This window comes from Anarrhichthys ocellatus, unplaced genomic scaffold (assembly GCF_004355925.1).
Source record: "Anarrhichthys ocellatus isolate YVR2014 unplaced genomic scaffold, GSC_Weel_1.0 scaffold7, whole genome shotgun sequence".
Classification (NCBI taxonomy): domain Eukaryota; kingdom Metazoa; phylum Chordata; class Actinopteri; order Perciformes; family Anarhichadidae; genus Anarrhichthys; species Anarrhichthys ocellatus.
Genome location: NW_022280037.1, coordinates 4,413,236 through 4,438,583, shown reverse-complemented (window position 1 = coordinate 4,438,583; position 25,348 = coordinate 4,413,236). Strand labels below are relative to the sequence as shown.

Sequence of the window (25,348 nt, the reverse complement as noted above, 5' to 3'; positions counted from 1 at the left end):
CCCCCCCCCCCCCCCCCCCCCCCCCTCAGGCATCTCTCTCTCTCTACCCTACTTTGGCGCTACCTGGATGGAACAATTTACAATTTCTTCTTGTGAAGATGTTAATTCATGGATCTGCACCTAAAGCATATTTATACCTTAACACAGCCATTTCAAAAGTTTTTGCAATAGATGTCAAATTTGCATCAATGCTCAGCAATGACACCTTTTCAATTTTCTACTTTCCCCAAGTGTGCATATTGTACACGGTTTGACATAAGCTCTGTGGTAATGTATGTAGTGAGATTGCCCCGTAGCTCTTATTAGGTTTCACAGTTTGTTTTAACTCTCCCTTTCATCTGAGTGTGTTTCAAAGGGGGGACTGGGTGGTCTTTGCATATATTCATTTTGTACAACGCAATATCTGAATCATGTAGATAATAGCCATGTGATTTTTCAATAGTGATCACCGATTAAAATGTTTTTCTCCCTTGCACTACAAACACTAAAACTGTCATCTGTCCTCTCACATTTTAAACTCAACCTTAATATAATTCCCATGTTGATAATATTCAACTGTTCATTTAGAGACAAATACTACAGTTGCTCAAAAACCTGAATGATTAGGCTATTTGAGGTCACGACAGCATCACTGGGATACGGAAACACTTAATCTGAGCACATGGAGTTGATCTGTTTTTAATATCAACCATCAGGACAATATAAGTAGTGTTTTAGAGGTTCTGTTTAAGCTCAACAAGAATCACGTTTGCGTTAACACTGTTGTCAGTATTGGAGATTGCTTCAGCAGTATAACAATATGTTTAATAAAATAATCTCCAGACAATTATTTCCTTGTCTGGTAACAATGAGAAAGATCAGTTGTTTGATAAATGACTTCACTGTACACTTCCTCGCTTGGTTACTTTGAGAAACAAGGAAGTGAAACAAATTCTGGTTCTTTTGTTCTTTTATTTTTCAGCACACTGCAAATATACGATTGACAATTGTATCACGTCTTAAAACTTAAAACTGTACAGCTTGAAAGTGGCATCGTAACACTGGTAAAGTGTAACAATGGTTCAAGTACACAGTCAACTCATTGTTTCTGTCTGACATGAGAAAGACGAGGGAGAATTTAAACATTTGCATTAGAAATTAAAAAGAACTTTTTAAAGAGAAGCTCACTTTGGCAGCTGCAACCTCAAATGTTACTAATTGTACTTCAGTAGTAACAGCAATATCATTTCATGGCCCCAACTAAATTATTATTAAAACATGAACTAGGTAATGCAGGCAGTTATGCATTTAAAAAAAAAAACCATTACAATCAATTCAGCAATTTCTCAGATTACTCTCCAATTAATTTCCATTACATTTTCAGTGAGGTGCATTCCTAAAAACTGCAGCATCCCGATCATCCTAAACAATCAACGGACATTTCCAAGTAAAAACCGATCCTTAATAAACAATGCATCACAGGCAGTCTCACACATTAAATACATCTGATTTGAGGATTTAAATGGTTTAAAGATAAAGACGTGCAACAATGCTGGTGGGTAGAAGCGGCACTGAATCACGTTTAACCCACGTTACAGTGCATTTGGTTAGTTTATAGCGCAGAACAAACGGCAACAAAACAAAGTAAAATCAAGTTTCAAAAGGTCCTGGTGATCTTATGCTACATACTGTATGTTCCCGTTTCATTTCAAATACATATTTAACTTTTTTTTTTTTTTTTTTAAGAATTGCATGCAAACAGTCATTTGTTATTAAATACAACTATGACTTGTACCTAGCTCATCCCTGCGGAGTAGTATGGCAAAATAGACCAATATTACACTTTGGCCATCTCATCCAAACTTCTATCTAATTTTATGCTGAATTGCCTGATCTGGTGAAATTATTGCATAAAGATTCTTAATTGACGTCTAACATAACACTATTAAAATCAAAACCTATTGAAATAGGCCTGTGTGTACCTCTTCGAGGTGGTTTTTATTATGATTGTGTTCTTTATGCGTAGCAACCAGTTTACCCACACTTCCCCTTGCTTGTGTATCTAGCGGCATGAATTTAAGGCATAAGATTGCTGTTAACACTAAGATACCTGGAAGTGTGTTTGAGAGATTCACTGAGAAATCTGGGTCAGTTAAAAATGCAGTCAACAGCAGAAACAAGCAACTGCAAGTGTAGCAATAAAAATCCCAAACCACCACTATCCCCGACCTAAAATATTTAAGGAAACAGTTTTAAGCCTTTTGGAGAATTGATAAAAAGGAGTCAAGAGTATCCTTACATGCATACGAGTGAAGATAAAACAATCCTGAATAACGCAGTGTTTGACTGCAAAATGACCGAATAAAACAAAGGAGGCATCAATCTAAAGTGCAGGCATTTTCCCTCTATTTCACCATCCTGCCTCTGGATTTGTGGAGAGTACCTGCTCTCAGAGCAGACACCACCCTGTAGGTTTCAGTCTCATGAACTGTGGGGGTTTCACTCAGCCAGCAGAGCAGCCAGCAGTGCAGGGTAGTTTGGTGTCCCCCATCCTGTAACAGGATCCCACGATGGTGCAGCACAGAAACCTTGACCCTGAACCTGTTCGTCCAGACAGCTCAGGTGACAGCCCTCGGTCACCTGGAGATGCAAAGCATTTAGGAAACAGACCACAACTACAAGGTATGTTGACAAAGGGTTTCCCTCTGCTTTCTCTTCACACAATACCTTATTGAATGTACAAACATAGTCTGGTGTTTTTCATACTGCAATTTGAGTTATTTTGGATAGTTCTACAGTTTGGTTCCTGCTATTTTATTTTCTGTTCAAACTACATTTCTAATACTCTGTCCCCATTGTTTATGTAAATTGGTAGAACACATTTCTAGGCACCTGTTAATATAATGTAGTCCAATACAACAGTCCTTTTAACTATGATCTCAATAATACACATGTAATTTAATTTACACATTTCCGACAAAATGTTCAGGCTGAACATTGTAAATTTGGTAAAATGCAGGTATTTATGGCAGAGCTGTGGTATTGAACTGCAATAGATTAAATACACCAGTGTATCCACTATGTATAGATGAGATTGCTATATAAGTCTAAGTCTGGAAACAAGCTTTACGGGTCAAGTGTATAACGATGTAACTACTGTAATAACTTGACTTACATCAAACAGAGCTTGTCCCTTGAGCTTGTAGAGGCGAGGGTTGAGGAAGCCCAGGGTGGGCAGGCCCTTCAGCAGCCGCTGGTCATTGATGAGAGATAGCATGCCTCCGACCACAGGGGTTGATGCCTGGAAGGTAGATCAATCGATGAGCGATACAATAAAGTGACCAATTATTACTAAAAAGATAACTACTGTGTATACTCTTTTAGGAATGTTTTTTGGACAGTGACAATGTGAATAACTTGCTTGTATGTTTAGATTTATTTATATTTTAGCCTTTGTTTTCACTACAGGAAATCATTGTATGGCTTTATCTGTTCCGTCACATTACCAACGCTGTACTCGCGAAGAAGCTTAACCAAATGTGAGATATTTTACCGAGGTTCCAGACACCCAGGGGACCGGTACTCTGTTCATGACCACCCAGTAGTTATCCGACAGGGCAGCCATGTCTGGATAGGCCCTGCCGCTGGTATTGAAGTATGACTGAGGAGGAAGGGTTGCTGCTACAGTCTTCAGGTACCCATCTACTGCGCTGGCCTACAGGAACACAAATACACATCATAAATTACTGCAATAACTGCGCCTATAAGAGCTGTTGACCCGATGTTCTTACCTGGTAGTCGGGCATCTTGAAGATGTTGCTGAAGCCTCCTCCACTGATGTAATCTGTAACCTCATATGTGACTTTAAATGGGTTCTTGAATGATGTTCCTCCTACTGTAGTCACATATGGGCTGGGAACGAGTGACAGGACATAGAGCGATGGATGTTAATGCTTTTCCCACACCCTTTGAGAGTAGACCTGCACTACACTAGCGACAAAACATACACGAAGGGGGGGGGGGGGGTTTGGATGGACCCAGAAACGTCTGTCTGTTGCACTGAATCAACCTTTTGCAAAGAATACTGCCGGCTAAATTGAATTGTTTTTCTTTCTAAATTTGAAATGGAACATCCATATGTCTTTTTGGATTCCCACAACACCAACACAAGGCGCGAGACACATGCCCAGTCCAGTCCTATGCTAATGGCAGTAACTAGTGTCACGCAGAAACATGTCTGCATTCAGAAATGTAGAACATACCTTGATGCAGGAAAACTTGGCCTGAAGGAGTTTTGGCCTTTACCCAAATGTTTGCAGCCTGCACCACTGTCACCTGAATATGAAACAAGATCCGATACAAAGAGTGATGTAAGAGATGCTCCTTAAACATCAGACTAAAGATTATGTAGCAGGTTCAAGTTCTCTTTTTCCAGTGCCAACATGCCTAGGTTTTTATTTAGAACAATAGTGGTATGTTTATGTTTCAAGTGTGATAATGTGCTGTCAATAACAACTAAGCATCGCCACAGTAAGTTGAAACCATCCGCTCCCTCTCAAGCTGTTGCAAAAAGTTTCAGTTTACAGTTCCCAATTTGGTGAATTCTTGTCATTTGTGTCCACTGAAAACAGGAATTTGTTATTTTGCTAAACAAACTAGATGAATTAGAAACAAAGCCAGAAACTAGTGAGAGTTCGCAGTCATTGCCTTTAACAAGAGTGACAGAATGTGACTTTGATGCGACGATCACATTTTCAACAGGCTGAAACTCCTGTAGACAAACGGACACAAACAAAGGCTTTGTTAGCTCATTAACGGCACTAATTTGCCGACACGGTATAGATTAAGTGTAGTTTGGGGATGTTGTTGAATGTCTCTGTGTGGATGGGCTCAGCATACTTCCTCCTCACTGACCAGAAGCAAAGAGCAAAGAGATTCCCCTGATGCCGGCCTTCATAAACTCTGTGTTGATGCGCATCATGTATGCAGTGGACAGGCTGTCTTCATCGTCTCCGTAGCTGATGGTGTGAACCCAGGGGAGGTCAGACATGTTGCTGAGCAAAACCATCCACTGGAGGAACGGCTCCTGGGACTCGTGACGACCTGAAGGAGTATTCATTTATGCTATTTTACCTCCTAACTTTGCTGAACACTTTCTTTTAATGTAACTGTACACTTAGCCTACATATGATTAGGGTTAGTGTCTCTCGATTTAACGTCATTATTTTAACTGAAAAAAGTTAATTCAAAGTCAATATCATTTTTCAGTTCTTCACACACACAATTGAAGCCTCAATCTCATACAGACCTTGATTGGTGAAGACCCATGTGGAGATGTTTGCCCCTGTGCTCATGATGTACTCTACATCCAGACTGGCCTCAATACCGACCTTTCCTGCTCCCTGGGTGCCTACGACCCGGTACACCCGAGAGAGATGCTTGAAGCTTCTGCCATACATGCACATGAACTCTGCCAGGTCTGCATCGCTGTAGTACTGCTCCAGGAACTAAAAGAGAAAACAGCTAGCTGAAGTAAGAAAGTACACCAAGCTGTGTTGAGAATAGTGTCTGAGCTAATGTGTACATGCCTGACTGCAACACACGCACAGCCTTCTACTATGAACTCATTCTGAGATGGCCACACCTGAGCTACAGCCTGGCTGTTGTTCTGAGCTGTTCCCACATCAGTTGCTGTGAGGTTATAGCGGGCTCTCAAGACAGAGGGAGTCACTCCCAGGTGCAGCCCTGCCTTGGACCGCTTTTGCTTCCTGTTAGACGAGGCTTTGCGGAGGTCCTGCCCTTTAGGAGGGAGGCGGTGAAGCCCTCCAACTGTGGAAACAAAAAGAAAAAAACTAAATATACAGCAATCACAGATGACAGCTGAACATGTTACACCTTTAGAAATGGTTCTCACCAAAGTCCAGGTGCTGGTGAACATCATCATGAACAGAGTACGGAGCTGAAGACCTCACCAAAGAGTGGCCATCCCTGATGTAACGGTGGAACTTGCTACCTGGAAGCAGGGTCTCTGCAACCCTGAATGCACAAAACAAAAAGACAACCACAGCCTTGGCTTGTATGCAGAACTCTGAGTAAGTTAAATATACTCCAAGAGTGCCTTTGTTTTACTGCTGCCAGCAAATAAAACAAATGTTCACGGTCTAATAACCTTGACCTAGATTCCTGACAGACTGATTTTAACCAACAACCACAGAAAGAGGAACTGTATCACGAGATAAGAGCATGCTTGGGTTACACACAGGGAACTTCAGCAGAAAAGGTAATTTTTTTTGTGTCTTAACTGTCAAAAGCAAGTAGAAATTACTGTTGAGTAAGTAGAACAAATGTTGCTTAAAAAAAGATATGCTTACTCTGCAGTCATGGTGCACTGTAAAAAGTCCTGAGTGCGTACAGTCAGGCAGTTTGTAATCCCATTACTCTGCAGCCAGTGATGCACCATTTTCTGGGTCAGCTCAGTCGGACGCACGAGGGACGACACTTCTTCCAGGGTGAGGTACTTACCTGTGGAGGACAAATCAGGCTTATGTCTCTCTGTTGTATAAAAGGGCTTTTGTCTCATCAGTTTAACATTGTTTTAGATCCCAAATCTTTAGAGCTACATGAAGACCCTACCATATTGTGCTGAGTCAGGGTCCGACACCAGCCTGAGTGTTTCCTCTAGCAGGTCAGTGTTTTGCTGCTTCAGGGCAAAGGTCAGCTCCAGCTCCTCTGAGGGGTTAACCCGACCCACATGAGTCCAGTCGTCTGGTATCCTGAGGAAAGATAGAAACCATTTATTGATGTTTTACGATTGATGACTTTGTTGTGTTTCTACGGTAAACTGAACCATTGTGCAAACATTCAGAAACATCAAAGTAATTTGACCTTTTCTGACCAACCCAGAGATTTTAATCCTGATCCTAAAGTGTTTCATTCTGTGCTGCAGTTCACAAGATTATTCAAAAACAAATTACCGATGAAGTTCACAGGACCTGATTTTTGGACTGGATTTGGAGCCACACATGGAAACAAAAGTAATAGTAACAACTCTCATACTAGTCGTAGTGATAATAGTAGAGTTCTACTTTTATAAATGTCTTTGCTGCACATTTGGGCTGCCAAGATCAGTCTGTGTAGAAAGAGTCGGCGAGGCTCGACTTTCAAATTTCATAAAAAAGGGGATACAAACATGATTTATTAAAAGACAGAGAGATAAGGAAATGGCTCTGAAGGTGGATTTGCTCACAAGACATCTTGGTCATGTTCCAGATATCCACTCCAGGCCAACGAGCTGAACAACAAGGGGATGGACAAGGTCAGCCTGGTGGAAGGAGAAACAACACATTGTAGAATAACATGAACACATGCAGAGGTCCATACACATAAATACTGCCGCGAAATATTGACAACACGTCCGTTACGCGTTATCGCGGGGTAACAACAAAACAAAGCCTCAATGTGACCGTTTAGTAACGTCACGTCAGATTACACACGTCTTAACCCGCAGATAAAGACACACATAACACTGTTTGCTAACTCTTCATCCATTACAAAGAGAGACACGTTATTTATAGCAGCCTTAACGTTACGCGAACACTTAAACCCGCTGTGTTAGCTGGCAGCTATCTCTGTAGGTCAGGAACGAAACAAAGAGCGACACATTACAAAGTCGCGTTACAAAGAGTCAGCGGTAACAGACTTTCTTTCCGAGTGTTCTCTGTAACAATACACGACTACGAACTTCAAAACCACTCACAGTGTGTTCATCGTGTCCTCGGCTGGTACAGTTGCCGAAACTCAGCTGTGGTGTCTGGCAGGCTGGAGGTATGGACGCAGCAGTCACGTGACATGCTTTAACGTGATTTTGACATTCACTTTTTTTTTCTTTTTTTTTTTGCAGCATACCGTCAGTTGCGCAAGCAGCCATTCCCTCTCTGCCGTTTGTCTGTAATAGCTGCGGATAGAAGACCAGGGTTAGATTCGTGACTCAGACTCCATGTGGCGCTGCGCGCAGATTCAAATCGAGGACGTCCTCAAAGGTCCCTTCTCCAGAACTCAGTGACCACCTAACCTGTGGGTGAGCAGATGTCTTACAGAAACCCCAAACAACAGAGTAAACAATGCAGCCACAGCCATAACCAACCTGAAGGAAGTGCCATCCCCTTGACTCAAGCCATGTAAGAGATTTCAGTTTTAGAATTTTAATACATTTATGAAACAAAATCTAAAAACCTGTTTTAACTTTGTCATTTTTGTCATTTGGAAATACATCTACAGTACAATGAAGTACTATACTTTCTGGAGCCGCTGTAAAGTGTTTGTAAAACACTTGAATATGCATTTATATGCTTATTTTGGGATATGGGGGTTAAAATAGCAGGCAGCATTTAAGATATGGACAACAAGGCTGTTAATTGCTCCCATGAGCAATTAACAGCCTTAACTCCTTTAAAAACTGTTAACATTTACCTGATAACTATCCAGTCTGCAACATGATGCCAGGTTTTAATCCAATTATTTTCAGTTGCACATTTGAAGGCTCTATATTTTCCCTGGTATGATAATATGTCTGAAGAAAAACATTAGGAGAGACCCACTGAAAAACTTCTAAATTAGTTCAGTCCAATGGCATTTATGCAGTTTATGACAAAAAGCATTACAAAATCTCTTGTGGTATGTGTTAGAACCATTTTGTTATTGTTTTGTAAAACCTCCCAACACTTGGGGGGCGTAGTGCTGCTGTCAATTAAGCCACAGGTTAATATGATCGGGAGGGTCAGATGCAGATGTTGCTGAATAGACGGGAACAAACTGTTTTTGACCGTGCGATATTAACTCAAGATAAATGGTGTGATTTAGGAAATGCATCGTGACAGAGAAAGTGTCTGTTTATGTTGGAAAAGATGCAATTGTGAGAAATAAAATGCCTATGTTGGAAACTGGACTTCGCTATTTATTGCACGCTTTAAACAAGCAATCACCAACAGCGTTGACCTTGTTTTTTTTATAAGCAACAGGGTCACTACAGTACGTTTAGAAAACTCTTTTACTCTTATGTTAAATTTTACATACAGGGGAAAATGTGGCGGTGTTATTTATGGTGTTTTAGGAAACTTAGATTAGGATTAGATGAGAATTACATTTTCGATCGCCACCATTGTTTGGCCCTCGATCACTGGTTCTCAACTTTAATCCAAGTCTACATGATAAATAATCCATTCTCAGAGTGAGAAAATAAATCCTTCAAATAAAATACGAGAAGAAAAACTCTTCTTTGGTTGAGTTGTCTGCAGCACCATGACCTGCGATTAGCTTATTTGAAGACATTGCTTCATGTTGAGTGGTCACAAGCCAAAAAGGTTGGGAACCATTTCCAGAGATAATTCTCTTTAAATGTATAATATACACAAAGAAAACATAACTACACTACGAATTTAAGAATGTTTATTAAAAGAATAGTAACAACTGACTCTTGTGACTATGGCTTTAAAGAAAAACTGTATTTACAGATATGTACTGTATTGATTTTAGTTCATGCAAACAATTTTAGATTTTTTTGTTAAATGATAAAACATTTCAGCTCTAATCAGTCGTTGTCTGAGAAGTAAAAATCCTCTTCCTCTCCGCTTTCAGACAGTGCACCATCATTTCCTGGGAACATCTCCCAAACGAGGAAGGTGTCATTTTCTAGCAAAAAAAAAAGAAGGAAAGAAACGTACAGCTTTTGAAATGTGTTCAACGACTTTCTGACAATCTTTTACTGTGAGAATCTTTCTAAACACAGAACTCCTTCACAATGTAATAAAACGACAGCCTTAACAACAGACATGAAGTTAGACAGCGCTACCTATGTTAATAAAATGAACGCATTATAAACTTCAAATTAGTATTAGCTGTCGTGGTATTGTTTTGTATTCTGTAGTGTTTCTGTTATTTTGTCCCTTCTCAGGAATCCTACCTGTGTTACCACATCTTCTCATTGTTCGTTTAACGGATGGTGTGGGTGTGAAGCTCTGAAAGAAACAAAGCAGGAAATTGCTATTTCTCAAAGAAAAAAATGTAATCTACATGCTTCAGGACAACAGGAATCTCAGAGACGAATACCTATAAATAAATAAGTACCTTTGAAGAAGGGGCCTGTTTGCAGACGTTAAACTGATTTTTTTTCATCCTCTTCTGGAGTTGATAGACGTACTTGTCATCATTGCTCCTTTGAAAACAAGACAGAATTAAGTTAGTTATTGTACTGAGATGACTTCTTACAAGCTAGAACGCAGGAGTCGACGTCATTCACCTGTTTGGAGAACCCATCATGCCAGGAGTGATATGCAGACACTGAGGAGTCTTCACTTCGGGGAAACCTGTCGACATCGGTGTCAGTGGCTCCATTTCTGTCAATGTGAAGTCGTGGTCACTCGGACACATGGAGGGCATCTATGCATCAAGATAGCCACGAAGGGAACAGTTATCATTATCATTTTGTATGTGGTCATGATCACAAATTCAATTATTTTTTGTAAAAAAAACAGAAAGAAACAAACCTCAAAGCGTTTGTTCTGCATGTACGCAGAGCTGAAGACGTCCTCAACGTCTTCTCGGGGCATGGCCTCCAGGAACTGACGCACCTGCTGCTTTCTCTTTAAGGTTCCTGCTCGGGCAGATATCACCGGATAATCTGCATAGATAACCATGTCCTCTCATTTACTAAAAAAACTACATTTATTAGATCATTCTAGTAAAAAAAAAAAAAAAAAAAAAAAAAAAACAGAAAAAGAAAACACGAGTACTTCACTAACTACAATAAAATCCAATATGACTAATACGTAATACAACACCACAGTAACAAAACATAAGTAAAGATTACATCTGTCAGAGAAAAGGATAGTTTCACACTTTACTACGTCTTCAGCAGCGATGCAGTCGGCTGTGTGTGTAGTTCTGTTTGCTGACAGCCAGACACTATTCACATGATTTACAGCTTTACATATACAGTATATCCCATTCCTCTCATGAACTAGACCCAGACATTTGCTAACTCACTGTGTATTGCTTAGATTTGTCTATTGATATCAGAGAACTTTTTGCAACTGTACAAAGACAAAAAAGAAATACAAATGTTTGGGGCAAGGGCTCAGACACAGGCTGACTTGACAAATTGCCTCAAGTGATGTCACCTGAATCAAATCTGGGGGTGTGGGTTTAGAAAGAGTGAAATGACATCCCAAACTACACGCCTTCTCTACCTGTATCTTTTGGTGCTTCCAACTTCTTCTTTGTGGGTTTCGTGGCTCTCTTAGCAGGAGTCTGGGAGGTTCCCTGGGATGTGTGCTGGAAGTGGCACTCTCCTGCAGAACGTGTTCCAACCATCCTCGCCACCTTTGCCCAGTAACCTGCCATGTGCTTAGGATAGTAGGACACGGCCCTAGAAAACACAACGCGCACACGCACCAGTGGGCCGTGAGGTTATGATACCAAAATATGCAAAATGATACTATCTCATTCTGTAGGTTTACTAAACTTACTCTTGTAGCTTCATAAGCTCCGCCTCCGTCCACTCGTCAGCATCGTGCTCTTGCGGAATCGGTGCGTTGCCTTTGTTTGCCGTGGGTTTTTTCTTGCTGGTCTGTGTCAACTTAGGCAAAGGCTTTGTGGGTGATGATGACTTGGTCGATTTGCTCTGTTTTTGTTTTGTTTGTGTTACTCTGGTTCTCTTCCCCACTTCCTTCTCAATCTCATCAGAGGACTCTGATGACTCGCTTGATGGAAACACGTAGCTTGGCCGTGACTTGTTAAGAGCTCTCCTGCCTCCCTTTCTGTGCACTTCCTTCCCTGACTTTCTTCTCCAATTGACCTCCTCATCTGATGATGCTGATGTTTTAGAATCATTAAATGATTTTGGGGGTGCTGGGACAGCCCGCTTGCCACCCAAGACTCTCACTGAAGACCTTGTGGAGTTATGTGTCTGTTTTCTTGAAGACTTTTCAGGTTCCTTTTGCTTTTGAGGGACAGTGTCCACATACAATGTTTTCTCTGTAGCTGGACGTCTTCGGCTGGACCTTGTTTGTCTGCCACACCACTCCTCAGGGCTGTGAAGTGTCTCCACAGGAGGTTCAGGTGAATAAGAGGGCTTGTTTTCAGGCTTAGATTTGGCACTGTTGCCTTTGCGGAGTGGAGCCTTGACCCTCCTCAGAGGTACTGATGCTTCTTTGTCGCTGGCTGATTCACATTGCTGACGGCCTGGAAACATAGAAGACAGTTTGTCTGCATGCAACTCATAGCTTATCTCACAATACTAAGACTACAGCTAAACTATCTTTACCTTTACTGCAGGGCAGGAACACACGCGGAGGTTTCTGTGACGCTCTCGTAGACTCCGTTGTAGAGCCCTGCAGTGAGATACAGACATTAAACATGGTCACATTGATCAGAAATATCTGTTGTTTGTACATAGATTATTATACAACTCATGAACTCAACTTTAGGTGCTTACAGGGATGCAGATGGAGGTATCATAACATTCGTGGATGGTAACATTCATGTGTGCATCCAGAATGACTCTCCCTCCTTTCCAATACTCCAGAGGTGGCTTGATCACGCGACCACTTCGGGACACGTTTGGTCGAGACAAGGAGGCAGGAAGAGAGGAATCCGCTGGAGAAGGAGAAGAACAAGTGTACAAAACTGATAACACTCCTATTAACTTCAGCTATATTTTGTGTTTAGTGCATATGTGTAAATATCAGCATGCTAAACTTAGATGAATAACATGGTAAACATTATGGGGAGGAAAAAGTAACATTTTCTACAGATCTCTCAACCAAATGAATAATGGGTGTAGGAGGCTGCCATTATTCATGCCCGAGAACATTCTTGTTCTGAGCATTTATTTGCCAGGCTGTTAGCTAAAGCATTTAACGTGAACTCACGAGTCTTGAAAGATTTTTTCTTCTGCCGCTTCACAGTGTCAATGATGGAGGATGCCTTGGGTTTTGTCTTCGACGTGACACTTCCCCCCTTGCTGTTCCTCTCCGTTTCTCTGCTGGGGTCGCTGCAACACAACAAAAAATACTCAACTTTCAAAACTAACCATATGTGAATATGATTTTCAACCATTAGATGGTCATTATGTCTCATGCTTTAAATTATTCAACATTTCGATCAAAAGACAAAACAAATCTTGTATCTGTAACAGCATAAACGGAACAGTATTAGTATTCTTACTCGCTTGACTCTGATAGAAATCTCTCATAAAGGGCTTCCCAGTCTGGAGGAAACCCATTGGCAAACTTCTTCAAAAGCCACTTGGGCAACCCTGCAGGTGGTAAGTGAGAGGTACATGAAAAGAGTATTAATCCACACGGTATTCACAGCAACATACGTTTATGTGCAAGCTTTCTGTATTTTTTTAATGCATTTTTAACCTATTTCTGGCAAAGTGAAACATGTTTTCATTGGTAAATATCTACCCACACATAATCGGGCTTACCAGAGTCGGCGCTCATGTTCATCTTGTCACTCAAGATGTAAACCCTGCCGGAGACGGTCTTCACAACATTATTAGAAACCCGGGCCACAATGATGTTACTGTTCCATGGTATGTTTTCGGCCCTGGGCGGAGAAGACAAGTAAAAAAAATCCCAGTGTTTACATTAAACCACACACAAATCTGAAGAGATCTAAAACCTAAAGCATGGACACGTCTGTCTCACAGGACAGTAGCTGAGTAAACAATCTGCTCTAATGACCTTTGAATGCATCGTTTCATTTCATCAAGAAACACTTACCGGTGGATTCCATCAACAAACAGGCCCTTGTGATTCCTCCTCAGGAACCACTTTTTGAGATAAATCACACTCTCCTGCCAAAGAGGAAACAACACAAGTCCAATTTAAATCAATAGACAAAATTATCAAATAGAAGACAACTATGATTAACTTCAATATCCCATTTGATCTAACATGTACCCGTAAATCCAAACAATGAATTGACCAGTGGTCTGACTTTGTATGATAAATCAACATAAAATACTCTAATACCGCTTGCATTTAAGAGGTATTAATGTTAAAATAAGTTGCTACTCACACTTGGGAATTTTATGCTCTGGGGCCATTTGTTTCGCTTGAACACAGCGTCTAGCTTCTTCGGTATGGAGATCCTCGGCGTATTGAGCACAAGCGGGTCTTCCAGCGAAACAGGTTGTGGCGACACAGCAGGTGTCAGGACATCCTCAGAGGGGTCCGTGTCCGACAGGCTGTCAGCTGACTCTACTCTGGACCGGTTGACCTGAGCCACACTTTCTGGAACACTTCTAAAAGCAATGTCCTCCATCTCTCCCATGCTGTGGACTGTGGAGGGAGGCGATGTGTCTCCGGACTGATGGGAATCACCTGTGGAGAAGAAAGTAGATGATAGTATAAACACAAGTAAGCGACACGCAAACATGACGTAGAAACACCTAAACTGAAACAATACATGTCACCATACATGCACAGCTAACCGTTTTGGCTTATTTCCACTTCATAACACACTCACTTGTATTAAAGAGATCCCTCGTGCTGCTGCTGACTTTATGAACTTCCTGCTGCTTCGTTTTACTTTCCCTCTTCTTCATGTAAGTAAACATCTTAGCTGGAGACATTAGAGGACACTTTTCCACACGAACATAGCAATCTGTTCGAAACAACAAAGAGGAATCAGTCAATTTGTTCACATTAATAATGACTTTAAGAAAAGAATAAAACAGCAATGATATCTCACGTTTCATTGGTGATGGGAACACGGGTTCATGGAGGAATTGGTTCGCCTCTGATGCAGTAGATAATCCTCTGACATTACCCAAACCCTCAGTGCAAGTGTTGTTGTCCCCACTGAACGCACGGGAGGTTTTCCTTTCTTGTGGCTGACTTCTGGGTTCATTGCTGACCTCCTTTGTGCCGCTGGTGACTCTGTTAAACTCCTGCGGCTCACATTTTCTCTTTAACCTCTTCCTCATGGGGGAGAACATAAAGGCTCTAGACATCCGTGGGTCAAGAGGAGCACACCCCTCCACAAACACACTGCTTTCAAAGTCACTGTCCACTGGCTGTACCTTCACTGGCGTCCTGCTGATTACCTTGAAGCCACCCGAGTCTCTGATCTGAGGTGACTCTGTGTGGATCTGCTTTCTGTTGACCAGAGAAGAGGGGTGAGACAACGCTGTTGACTCCAGGAAAGCTCTCTTTCTTGGTGTGCACCCATGTCCTATTTCTGTCATAGGAGGCTTTTCTTTCACGTGCTTGCTGATACTGTCTGGATGCACGAAGGTTTTCTCGGGACTCGATATCGGCGAGAGAGTCAAGGCCTGCACTTCATTGCGATACGAACCGGACCTCTGATTCTTCTTCAGCTCATCGGTCATCCAGGTGCTCTCTGCTCTCTTCCTCGGTGACTTAAACACACCATGTTTGTCTCTAACGCTACACAGCGGGTCGCTGCCTGTAAAAGTCTCCTCCTTCGCGTGAATCGCTTCTCTCTTCACTTTCGACTTTAGCTTAGCGAACACCTTTGCAGGAGATTCAAACCGTGGTGTTGTGTGTTGTAATAAATGATGAAACGACGCCATGGTCTTTAGGAAAAAGAAAAACGATAGCTATACATTCGAGGCGTTTGCTAGCAGCTAGCTCGCTAGCTCGCAATTCAAATTTCGCATCACCGCCGCGTTTGGATAGAAACCTGTGACGTACTGACAAAACAAGAAACGTCACTTCCGCACAGTACTTAACCGTTCACAGTCCCCTGAGACGCGAAAGGGAAACATTAAAACATTTTGTAAATACATTTAACTGGGAGCTTACCCCATTGATATCTAATAACAAATTAAGTTAAAGAAATATCTGTTTTGTATTCAAATATTACCCCACAAACGATGAAAAGAAACTCAACACTAACACATGCAGTTGAACTTTCAAATACGTTGTACCCTCAATAGTTGTTTTACGTATATTTATTACTATTTATTATGAACCATTTTTACATTTTAATTTCTACATTTGTTTAATTTTTTTTATCCCGTGGAGGGCAGTAATACGACATGCAAAAAAAACATAGAAGAAGAAAATGCGTACTGCGCATGCTCGCCTCAAAGTCACACTTCCGGGCTAAGGTTGTTGATTTCTGAGCTGTCGCTGTCTGTCTGTCAGGTGTCGATAACATTGGTATTCACAGGGAGTATTTGTGTGGTATTGATTTTATGTAAATGAACATTGCGACTATTATATTTAATACAAAACGGACTGTTAGAACTGTAAATATAATTGGATATAAAGTGTTGTTTAGGTCAGCAGACTAAAAACTCTTGAACTGGTGTGACTGAAGTGATGCAACATGGCAGCAACTCCTCTAAACAGGTGTTTTCTGTCAGCACTAAGGAGACGGTGTCAGAGCCGTGGACTTAACTCTTTAGCAGAGAGGACAGTCAGTCGGGTGTCCTCTGTTGAGACATGTAGCCACAGGAGAGCAGAATGGAGCACACGCCTGGACAGGGTACCCTCGATGGAGTGGGACAGAAACAATGGTAACAGCAGCTCCCCTCTGCTCACGTCACTGTCGGTGGGTTTGGGACTCTGTGGTGCGGCACTTTTCGTCAGTCAAAAAGATGAACAAGTGAAGGACGGAAGAGCCTCGATATCCGGGCGGTTTGTTGAACTCACTCTGCCATCAGCTCAGTGTGCTGCTCCATTTAAACCCGACAGCCCCCGGTACAAATACAACTTTATTGCAGATGTAGTCGAAAAGTCCACTTCAGCTGTTGTCTACATTGAAATCTTGGGGAGGTGAGTCTACTGAAAGGGTGCTTTAGTTGCAAAATCAATTCATTTTTAGCATGTGTTGCACCAAATTCTCAGCTATGTTACCACTTTAAATGTTTGTTTTTATCATACTATATATAGCATAGCTTATTTTGATTAGTGTTACTCCCTCAGTATACATTGAAGTGACAGCAAACAAACTGTGTGACTCTATCTAAATCCTAATGTTTGTGAATACAGGAGTGTTCTCTAATAAAGCACATTATCCTGTTTACCTGGATCTTGTTGAAACGCCTGTTTGTCAATTGCTAAAATAACATTATAGTTTTCCTGTCTGTGCGGATTACTCTGAACACATTTTGCTTTCAGGGTGAATAAGATCAACTGCTTTTCCTGTTTTACAGACACCCATTTTCAGGAAGAGATGTCCCCGTTTCAAATGGCTCTGGTTTCATCATTAGCAGCGACGGTCTCATTGTAACCAATGCTCATGTTGTGGCCAACAAGAGAGGCGTCCGAGTGAAGCTCACCAACGGAGAGATGTACAATGCCACTGTGCAGGATGTCGATCCAGTGGCAGACATTGCCACCATCAAAATCTCAACGAGGGTGAGCGGCAATAATCTCCGCTAAAGGAACTGCACATTTATTTGTTTACATACAAGCTGTAAAGAAGTACTGTTGAACTGCTCTTTCTCTCCATCGCAGAATCCGCTACCCACGCTCACCCTGGGTCGGTCGTCTGATATTCGACAAGGAGAGTTTGTGGTAGCCATGGGAAGCCCGTTCTCTTTACGGAATACAATCACGTCAGGAATCATCAGCTCAGTACATAGAGGCAGTAAGGAGCTGGGCCTGTCCAACTCCAACATGGAGTACATCCAGACGGATGCAGCTATAGATGTGAGTATTAAAAGGATATATATGTACACAAAACCTTTGCAAAGAGGACACTAGTTGCTTAGACTTGAAGTTAGCCTGATGAACAGACAGCCACATACAGTACACGTTAGCAACAACAATGTATCAGGAAAAAAATTTACTGTGACTCAGAACGGTCTCATAATAACGGCACATGTAACCGATTTGTGTTGCAGTTTGGAAATTCTGGAGGTCCCCTGATTAACTTGGTGAGTCACAGGTCTGGTTTTCTTGTTGATTATCACATTCAAATGTCACCAAACCTGTTCTGACTGGTGTGTGATGCCTGACTGGACACAGGGTATATTCATTTTAGTTTAATTAATAGTGCACTTACAAGGAACCTTCATTTTTGTATTACAAAAAGTTGCATTAGTTTAACACTGCAAGAGTTTGACCTTACTGGACTTTGGCAGCCAAATAACACGCTATCTGAATGTGTTGTTTCTCCTCTTATTAGGACGGTGAAGTCATTGGTATAAACACCATGAAGGTCACCTCAGGGATTTCTTTTGCTATTCCATCTGATCGCGTGACACTTTTTCTCGATCAAGCATCGAAAAAGAAGAGTAAGAATCAAAAGCTACACATCGCACCCTCTTTCTGTCTCCCATATTCTCTGTAGCATCCAACTTCTCACTCTTATAAAATAAATTGTTTTTGCGCATCTTCTTCAAGACTCTTGGTTCGGTGAATCAGAGACGAAGCGGCGGTACATTGGCGTAATGATGCTGACACTGACGTCGAGGTAAACGCTTCACAATCAGACCGCTGCAGTAAAACAAAGTGTCGTTACAGCAGGGCTGGCACCACTGTGGCTAAAACCAGATGTGTTTCTGCTTCAGCATCATTGCAGAGTTGAAGTTGAGGGACTCATCCTTCCCCAACGTGACACATGGCATCTTGATTCACAGGGTGATCTTGGGCTCACCGGCCAACAGGTAAGCAGATCTGGATGAGTGGAGGAGGATCCTTCTTGCTCTTGAAGTTTCAGTGTTGAAGTCTGTGCTTTTCCCCTTGTCACATGAACATCTTTGATTTACAGCCGTAAGCAAGGATTTTAACTTGAATGGTATGTTGCTGCTAACCCACAGTACCGTCGTACTTGTTTCAGAGCTGGCATGCTACCAGGAGACGTCGTGGTGGAGATTAACGGAGAGAAGGTGAACACCTCGGAGGAGATCTATCAGGCCGTCCGCAGCGGCGACAAAATCACCATGGTTGTGCAGAGAGGACAAGAGTTGCTTCAACTACAAATGACTCCGGAGTGCACAGAGTGACACTCACTTCATGTTAACCTGAGGGCCAGACGGTCACATGGTTAGTTCATGCTTTAATGTAAGGTTCTGAGCTCCAGTATTTGATGACTTGTTAAATATGTGAACCTGTCAGACCCTAAAGAAAAAGAATAGATGAACAGCCTGGTATTTATCCAGGTATTGAGTACAATAAATAAAATGTGTCTTCTACCTCCACAAAATCCTTCCTCTTAATTGCCAAAGTAGCAAAACTAATCATGTACCATGTAATGAATTGTTTCTAAATTAATTGAACCTGAAACAATGTACTTTATTTAAAGCCATTTAATGTTGGACGGCATCAAGAAGCATGAGAGACCCAACAATGTGGCATGGATCAATGGTGTTTGCAAACAGGTTTGAGAACTCAATAGTGCTACAATATGAAAATATGAACATCCCACTAATTTTAAAATTAAATTTAATTATGTCACTCACAGTAAAAACCCAAAACATGAATTGACTTCATGTTCAAGAAAAATGCCGATCCTCTATGATGAGAAGCAAACAAAAGAAGTGAAGCAGTTACTCTCAGATTTCATAGTAAGAGAAGTCAAAGCTGTGAAGCCACACCAAGTAATTTCCCTAGTATATGTACAGTAACACACACTTACAGTAAAGTAATAAAGTGACATGTACTGGACTGCTACATAATTAAATGCATCTACGTCAAAGACTGATTGCTAAGTGGAGGGAACATTCAAACCACCTAAGGTCTAAACAATATGTTCGTACTTGATCTGGACTTAGGACATCTTGTTAGGTACAAGTACTACAACATACAAGTATGGGAGGAGAAATTAAATTGATCATTTAAATCCCATTAAAATGACTTTAAAAAGGCTTAATATATATTGCTGGTAATATTTTTCTTTTTAAGAAAATATAAATTGTGCGACTGAAGCTTACAATACACTGCTGGCAGTAGACCCAGGTTCTGTTGTGACCTGCTGGAAAAGGGGCATGTGCCGAGAGATTCCCCGGAATAGAGAGGAAATAAAAAAAAAAAAAAGACAATTGGACATCTCATGATGCCTGAATCCTTTGCACCAAAACCCAGATGCTGCTATGGTGTTTGCCACGGTGGAATGCTGCAGATATCACAAGGTGTACAAACAGCAGCCAGACGAGAATCAAACTCATACAGTTACATAAATAAGGAGCAGTGGGGCGAGGTCAGGGCTCTTGGAAAGGGAGTGACAATATGAGGGAGACATTGTAGTGTCCAGCAGTGAACAGGGACTCCTTTTATTTTTAGCTAGATTGTATTGACGTGGTCCAGAGCGCACAGCAGCTCCTCTCCCTGCAGCAGGGACTGACGGCCCTGCAAGGGGGCATTGACCTCGCAGTCGTAGCGGGTGAGCTGTGGCAGCGTGAAAAGGGAACCGGTGCCCTCGGCCGTGCTTCCCAGCAGACGACTCGCCAAATCTAAGAACAAGATATTTCAGAGTTATGATTCTGCTGGTGTTTAGTATCAAGGAGCAGTCTGATGTTTTTTTTATATCTCAGATCCAGTTTATTCACCTGAAGGCAGCAGAAGTATGGTCCTGGTTGTTGCTGACTTTGAGGCCTTCAGCTTTTTGCCCTGCTCCACTTGTTCCTGGGGCAAAGTTTCCTGTGGAAATCATCAAATGCAGACACTCAAATTCTCCATTTGTAAACATAAAGTCAGATCTATGTAAACCATCGTTGGATGTTGGTGACTTACCTGTCCAATAATCTCTATTATGTCACCCAGCTTTCTTTTGCGCTGTGAATTCTGAGCTGCCAGGGTCCTGAGCGAGACTTCTTTGTCCAGCTGTGGGGTCCTGTGGCACAGAAATAGTGATTAGCTAACCCAAAAAAAAGCCTTATAAAGCAATGAATATGGAGCTTTTGGAAGGCTTTACCTCTTAGCAACGATGGTGGCAGGATGAGGGGCGGTAAGTGGTGCCGGGGAAGCTGTGCGACTACCTGGTGCACTGAATGGGGAGCTGGGGTAGCTGTGAATGTCCTGTGTCATGTGGACTGGAGAATTCTGAAGGGACTGGACTGATCCGCAAGATAGAGACTCTTCTGGGGTCAGACTGCGCAGCTGGAAGTCATCATCCATGGGGATGTAGGGAGCCAACATCTCCAGATCTAAGTCTTCCATTGCCTTCAGGGGAGAAAAAAAAAGTCTAATGATAAGGATACAGAGATCCTTCTTCTATATTAGATCAACAACTAACCACAATGAACTCCACAGTGTCTCCTGGCATTATTACCTGTGTGGTGAAGGGGGCCTTGGGCTCTGTATCAATGGCAAACAGCTTCTCCACCAGGTCTAGTTTGAAATCTGAGCTCATCTCCGAGTCCATGGGATAACAAAAGTCCAGCGGACTGTCGGCCTAAAGAGAAGTCAAAGGTTATTCCCTTCTCAGAACACATTAGTAAGTGGAGGAAATACTGCAAAATGACAACAACTGACTGTCTGACCTCTGAGGAGCTGCTCGATGAGGTGCACCGGACTGGAGCATAGCTCTTCGCTTTGTCATCCTCAGAGCTGGTGGTGGCGACACGGAGAGGCTCGCTAAGTGGCAGAGCCAGCTTGTCGCTGGTGGAGGGAAGCATTACATCATTGTATAGCGGGACCTCCTCCAGCAGCAGGATCTCTGAATCTGTACCGGAAGACAAAGGGAATTAATAATGGTTTCAAACTCTGATTTCTACTGTGGAGACGTTTAAGTGCTGTGAGGCCACAAACCAGGGCAGCTGAAGTCCAGAGAGATGATGGCGTCTCCAGCAGCCGGGGCCAGCAGTGTGAGGGCCTCTGGCTGTGCCTTCAGCTGGTCATACAGGCTCGCCAGAGGCTTGGCCTCTACTGCCTGAGTGAAGAGTTTGATCACATCCAGCTCTGGGCCCTTCTTCTCGTCCTTCAGCAGGAACTGAGACATGTCTGGCTGGCTGCTCTCAACCACATCCTTTTCTTCCTCCTGCTGCTCCTCCTTCACTGGCTTCACATCCTCGATCTGCTCCAGGGACAATATCAGTTTCTCCTCCTGGATGCCACTGTAACAGCCGTGAGATTGACTTTACTGAGTATTTTTGCAATGGCTCTGAAAATACCACCACAAAAGAATAACAAAAAAAAAAACACGGTCTGTAATCTGTCTTTTGTACAAGCCAGATCTTCAGCCATCTCATTTTACACGAGAATAGAAACGTTACAATCTCTTCTGGAAATAATGAAGAGCCTTTATGGTACCTGAGCACAAAGTTGACACAGACAACACACTGTGGCTGGGAGTTCTTGTTGTTGTAGATGACAGTGGCTTGTGTTTCCACCCACACAAAGCCGCCTCTCTTGGCCAACATCCGGTACTGACCTGTGCTCACTTGGCCCTTTGCAAACACTAAGACCAGCGAGAAACACAAAGGAAATAAAGAACAGATAGATTTAGACATTTGGTGAAAGGTTTGGCAAAAATAACATCTGAAATGTGTTAAGTTTTAATTCAATGCACTCTTGTTCTTCATGCTTACAGTTGTGGTGAGTCTTGGTAAGATGGTCCGAGTCCAGAGCATGATAGTACTCATACACAGAACGATTCAACAGGTCTTCTGGATCATAACCCATGAGCTCAGTGATCCTGGTTTAAAAAAAGAAAAAAAGTCTCAATTCCTCTGCTGACATGCAGACGAGGCTTCTGTAGTACCTACAATGGACACTAGGTGGCTCTCTGTGACTGCTTAAGAGAGCTTTGGCAATAATAACAGTAAAAGCACAGGCTCCATGTCAAGCTTCTTAATATTCACTCACCTTTCGTCACAATATGTGAACTTCATGTCCATTGTGTGGCGGCTGAGAAAAGTCTTGGTGTCAAGAGGGACCTCAATGTTGGAGGGATGTTGGATGGGGTCGCAGACCAAAACCAGGTAGGGGACAGGTGGCTCCTGGTGCCCGTTGGGAGTCTCCTCGGTGTGCGTGGCATATACACGGACATGACCGGAGCAGTGGAGCACCTACAAACAACAGGCCGGTCATAACATTTCTATTAGAATTTCCAGACCCCCCCAAGGAGAGTGAAATGTTTCTGAAGCAGCAGACACATAATTAAAATGACTCATGTAAATCCTCCCTGACTCCACCACTGCCTACCTTCCATGTAGCTGATTTGACGTTGACCGTGCGGCCCCTGCTGGTGAGAGTGCATTTCATTCGGAGGAAGAAGCTGCGCTCGGTGTTTGGTTCCTTGGCCTTTTTGGAGCCTGAAATCACAAACGGGAAGAGAGGTTGACTGCCTCCATCTTATCTTTTCATTCAGAGTTCACATTTGCATTTTGAGGATACATGAGGCTATAGAGCACTGTGGTCATTTGACAGCAAGCTAAATAAATGAAGTGGAGCGACCGGCCGTTGTAGCTGAAATATCTCTGCATGTAAACTGACTGAAATGCATGGCATGCACTGATAACTAATTATGTTATGAAGTACATTTCAAAAGGGAAGAACCGGGGCGTTTTAGCCTAATTCATTTCACATAAAAGTTCTAGTGAGAACCTTAAATTAACTCACTGGGAATTATACAATAACAACAAATTCAATCCACTGACACAAAGCAAAGCTCAATTGTGTTGTGCAAGCAAAATAGGAAATGTGCCTTCTGTGCTTTGTGAAAGGTCACTTAATTCCAACACTAGCCAATTCTAATCACTTTGACCTCTGGACTGAAGAGGGAAACAATAACTCGTTCTGACAGCCTGCTGCTTTGAATTTGCCAAAAAAAGAGTGAAAGTGCTATTGGAGCACAGTCAGACCTGACAGAGTGCGTGTGTGTGTGTGTGTGTGTGTGTGTGTGTGTGTGTGTGTGTCCCCGATTCTGTCAATTAGTGAGGTCATATAATTTGTCCCTACTCGCTGTTGTCCCTCACCTGTTTTGTGGACCAGCATCTCCCTCAGCTCTTCCTGGTCACAAGGATGTATATAGTCAAACACACTGTGTCCACACAGGTCAAACTGCATCAGAGGGAGGGAGAAAAGAGTGAAAGTCCTGTTACCATATACATGTACATGCAGCAGTTTATAGTTGTTCATGGTGGACATTGTGTGGCAATTTCTATAGTTATTCCATTAAATGTATATGTGGCTGTTTATTGAGCAGTATCTGTAAAAACCTAAGATCAACCACATTTAAGTTTCTGACTCCTGCTATGCTATTTTCCAGAGGGTCTCTTTAACGTTTACACACAACAGGTCGACTCAGACCAACCTGTTCCAGCCCGAGGCACTTGTTGACATTCTCGGTTAGATAGATCATGTCTCCATCATCCGACAGGACCAAAAGAAAGCCCTCAAGAGCCTTTAGGTAGGAGCTGTTTAGCTGTGATTCAAGCTCGGTTTCCTCCTCGGTGATTGGCTCATCTGGAGGAGATAACATGGAGAGAGAGGTAAAGGAAGGTTGGAAAAGACAAAAAAAAACAGAGGAAATTGAGATGAAAAGATGTTTAGGGTGTTTCCGCCAAAAGATCCTTTACATTATTTGTATTGTAGTTTATCACAGTTAAAAAAAAAAAAACAATGAAAATGTATCTGGCACCTTTATCAAAACAATCCATTCTCAAGATGCCTCTAAGATAATAATGGAAATGGCTGCAAAATGTAATCATCACATGGAGACCAAAAATAACAAAAAAAATACACACTATGCCCCAAGATAAATAGTTCAGCGACAGGTATAACAGCTATAGACACTGACCAGTGCTGAGAAGTTTCCTCATGCGCAGGTAGCTGATAATCAGCCTCATTATCGAGGCTTTGTCCAGGCTGGAGCTGACGCTGTGGGGCAGGGGCAGCTCCTGTGCCAGCTCGTAGAACACCTCCGACTCCTTCCCACGCCGGCTTCGCGCCGCATCCCTCGACTTCTCCTTCCTGCGGTCCGAGCTCACCCTGCAGGAGACAGGTGGAGGGTCAGCCAAATCCTGGCCACCAACTGGTTCAATACACAGAGCTGACATCTCCCCAACCCTTTTCCCGACTGAGAGTGTCTGGTCAGCTAACCGTCCTGTGACTGGGGAGGCTGCAGCAGCTGGAGCCCAAAACAAGCAAGTTCACAGCCAAGCTTCTGTCTGGACCCCGGTCAGACTCATTTACATAGATGGCTATCTGCAACCGTCTTATTGGCTGTTGACCAAACAAAATGGAGTCCGCCCACTCAGACTGATTGGCTGGGAGGCAGGGCATGGAGTCTCCTGTCTGCACAGTCAAGCTACACCAATCATCCTGACATTTATGAGTCTGGCTGAACGGATCTTCAGGAGAGAGAATGATAACACACTAACTCAGAGATCGCGCTCTCACACACACACACACACACACACACACACACACACACACACACACAC

General features: G+C 42.5%; 4 protein-coding genes across 4 annotated transcripts in view; 1 reads left to right on the top strand and 3 right to left on the bottom strand.

Annotated features, from left to right (window-relative positions):
• Positions 1–931: 931 nt before the first annotated feature.
• tpp1 (tripeptidyl peptidase I) lies at positions 932–7,927 on the bottom strand. Its single transcript, XM_031847864.1, has 13 exons — positions 7,736–7,927; positions 7,226–7,300; positions 6,613–6,752; positions 6,351–6,501; positions 5,894–6,015; positions 5,624–5,808; positions 5,288–5,486; positions 4,894–5,082; positions 4,242–4,314; positions 3,771–3,891; positions 3,533–3,694; positions 3,155–3,280; positions 932–2,619 (listed from the first exon to the last, which is right to left on the bottom strand). The coding sequence occupies exons 1-13, from the start codon at positions 7,744–7,746 to the stop codon at positions 2,479–2,481; spliced, it is 1,695 nt and encodes a 564-aa protein (XP_031703724.1). The 5' UTR covers positions 7,747–7,927; the 3' UTR covers positions 932–2,478.
• Positions 7,928–9,408: 1,481 nt separating this feature from the next.
• On the bottom strand, positions 9,409–15,692 carry mis18bp1 (MIS18 binding protein 1). The gene is made up of 16 exons (XM_031847798.1): positions 14,737–15,692; positions 14,512–14,649; positions 14,062–14,366; positions 13,764–13,837; positions 13,466–13,587; positions 13,201–13,291; positions 12,906–13,027; positions 12,470–12,630; positions 12,299–12,365; positions 11,502–12,216; positions 11,223–11,401; positions 10,521–10,654; positions 10,274–10,413; positions 10,102–10,189; positions 9,938–9,992; positions 9,409–9,666 (listed from the first exon to the last, which is right to left on the bottom strand). Exons 1-16 carry the CDS (start codon positions 15,578–15,580, stop codon positions 9,566–9,568), a joined length of 3,336 nt encoding a protein of 1,111 aa, XP_031703658.1. The 5' UTR covers positions 15,581–15,692; the 3' UTR covers positions 9,409–9,565.
• Positions 15,693–16,107: 415 nt separating this feature from the next.
• On the top strand, positions 16,108–19,167 carry LOC116383370 (serine protease HTRA2, mitochondrial-like). Its single transcript, XM_031847154.1, has 8 exons — positions 16,108–16,790; positions 17,171–17,375; positions 17,475–17,669; positions 17,864–17,896; positions 18,148–18,256; positions 18,366–18,435; positions 18,533–18,628; positions 18,802–19,167. Exons 1-8 carry the CDS (start codon positions 16,342–16,344, stop codon positions 18,965–18,967), a joined length of 1,323 nt encoding a protein of 440 aa, XP_031703014.1. The 5' UTR covers positions 16,108–16,341; the 3' UTR covers positions 18,968–19,167.
• Positions 19,168–19,235: 68 nt separating this feature from the next.
• hif1aa (hypoxia inducible factor 1 subunit alpha a) overlaps positions 19,236–25,348 on the bottom strand; it is a 13,562-nt gene continuing 7,449 nt past the window's right edge. Inside the window, exons 2-15 of the mRNA XM_031847153.1 lie at positions 24,703–24,893; positions 24,217–24,368; positions 23,879–23,963; positions 23,106–23,215; positions 22,767–22,969; positions 22,490–22,596; positions 22,212–22,359; positions 21,711–22,015; positions 21,443–21,624; positions 21,232–21,354; positions 20,875–21,122; positions 20,694–20,793; positions 20,510–20,600; positions 19,236–20,413 (exon numbers count right to left, since the gene is read on the bottom strand). Of these exons, the coding sequence (XP_031703013.1) occupies positions 20,244–20,413; positions 20,510–20,600; positions 20,694–20,793; positions 20,875–21,122; positions 21,232–21,354; positions 21,443–21,624; positions 21,711–22,015; positions 22,212–22,359; positions 22,490–22,596; positions 22,767–22,969; positions 23,106–23,215; positions 23,879–23,963; positions 24,217–24,368; positions 24,703–24,893 (2,215 nt within the window). The 3' untranslated portion in view covers positions 19,236–20,243. The remainder of the gene's footprint in view (positions 20,414–20,509; positions 20,601–20,693; positions 20,794–20,874; positions 21,123–21,231; positions 21,355–21,442; positions 21,625–21,710; positions 22,016–22,211; positions 22,360–22,489; positions 22,597–22,766; positions 22,970–23,105; positions 23,216–23,878; positions 23,964–24,216; positions 24,369–24,702; positions 24,894–25,348) is intronic.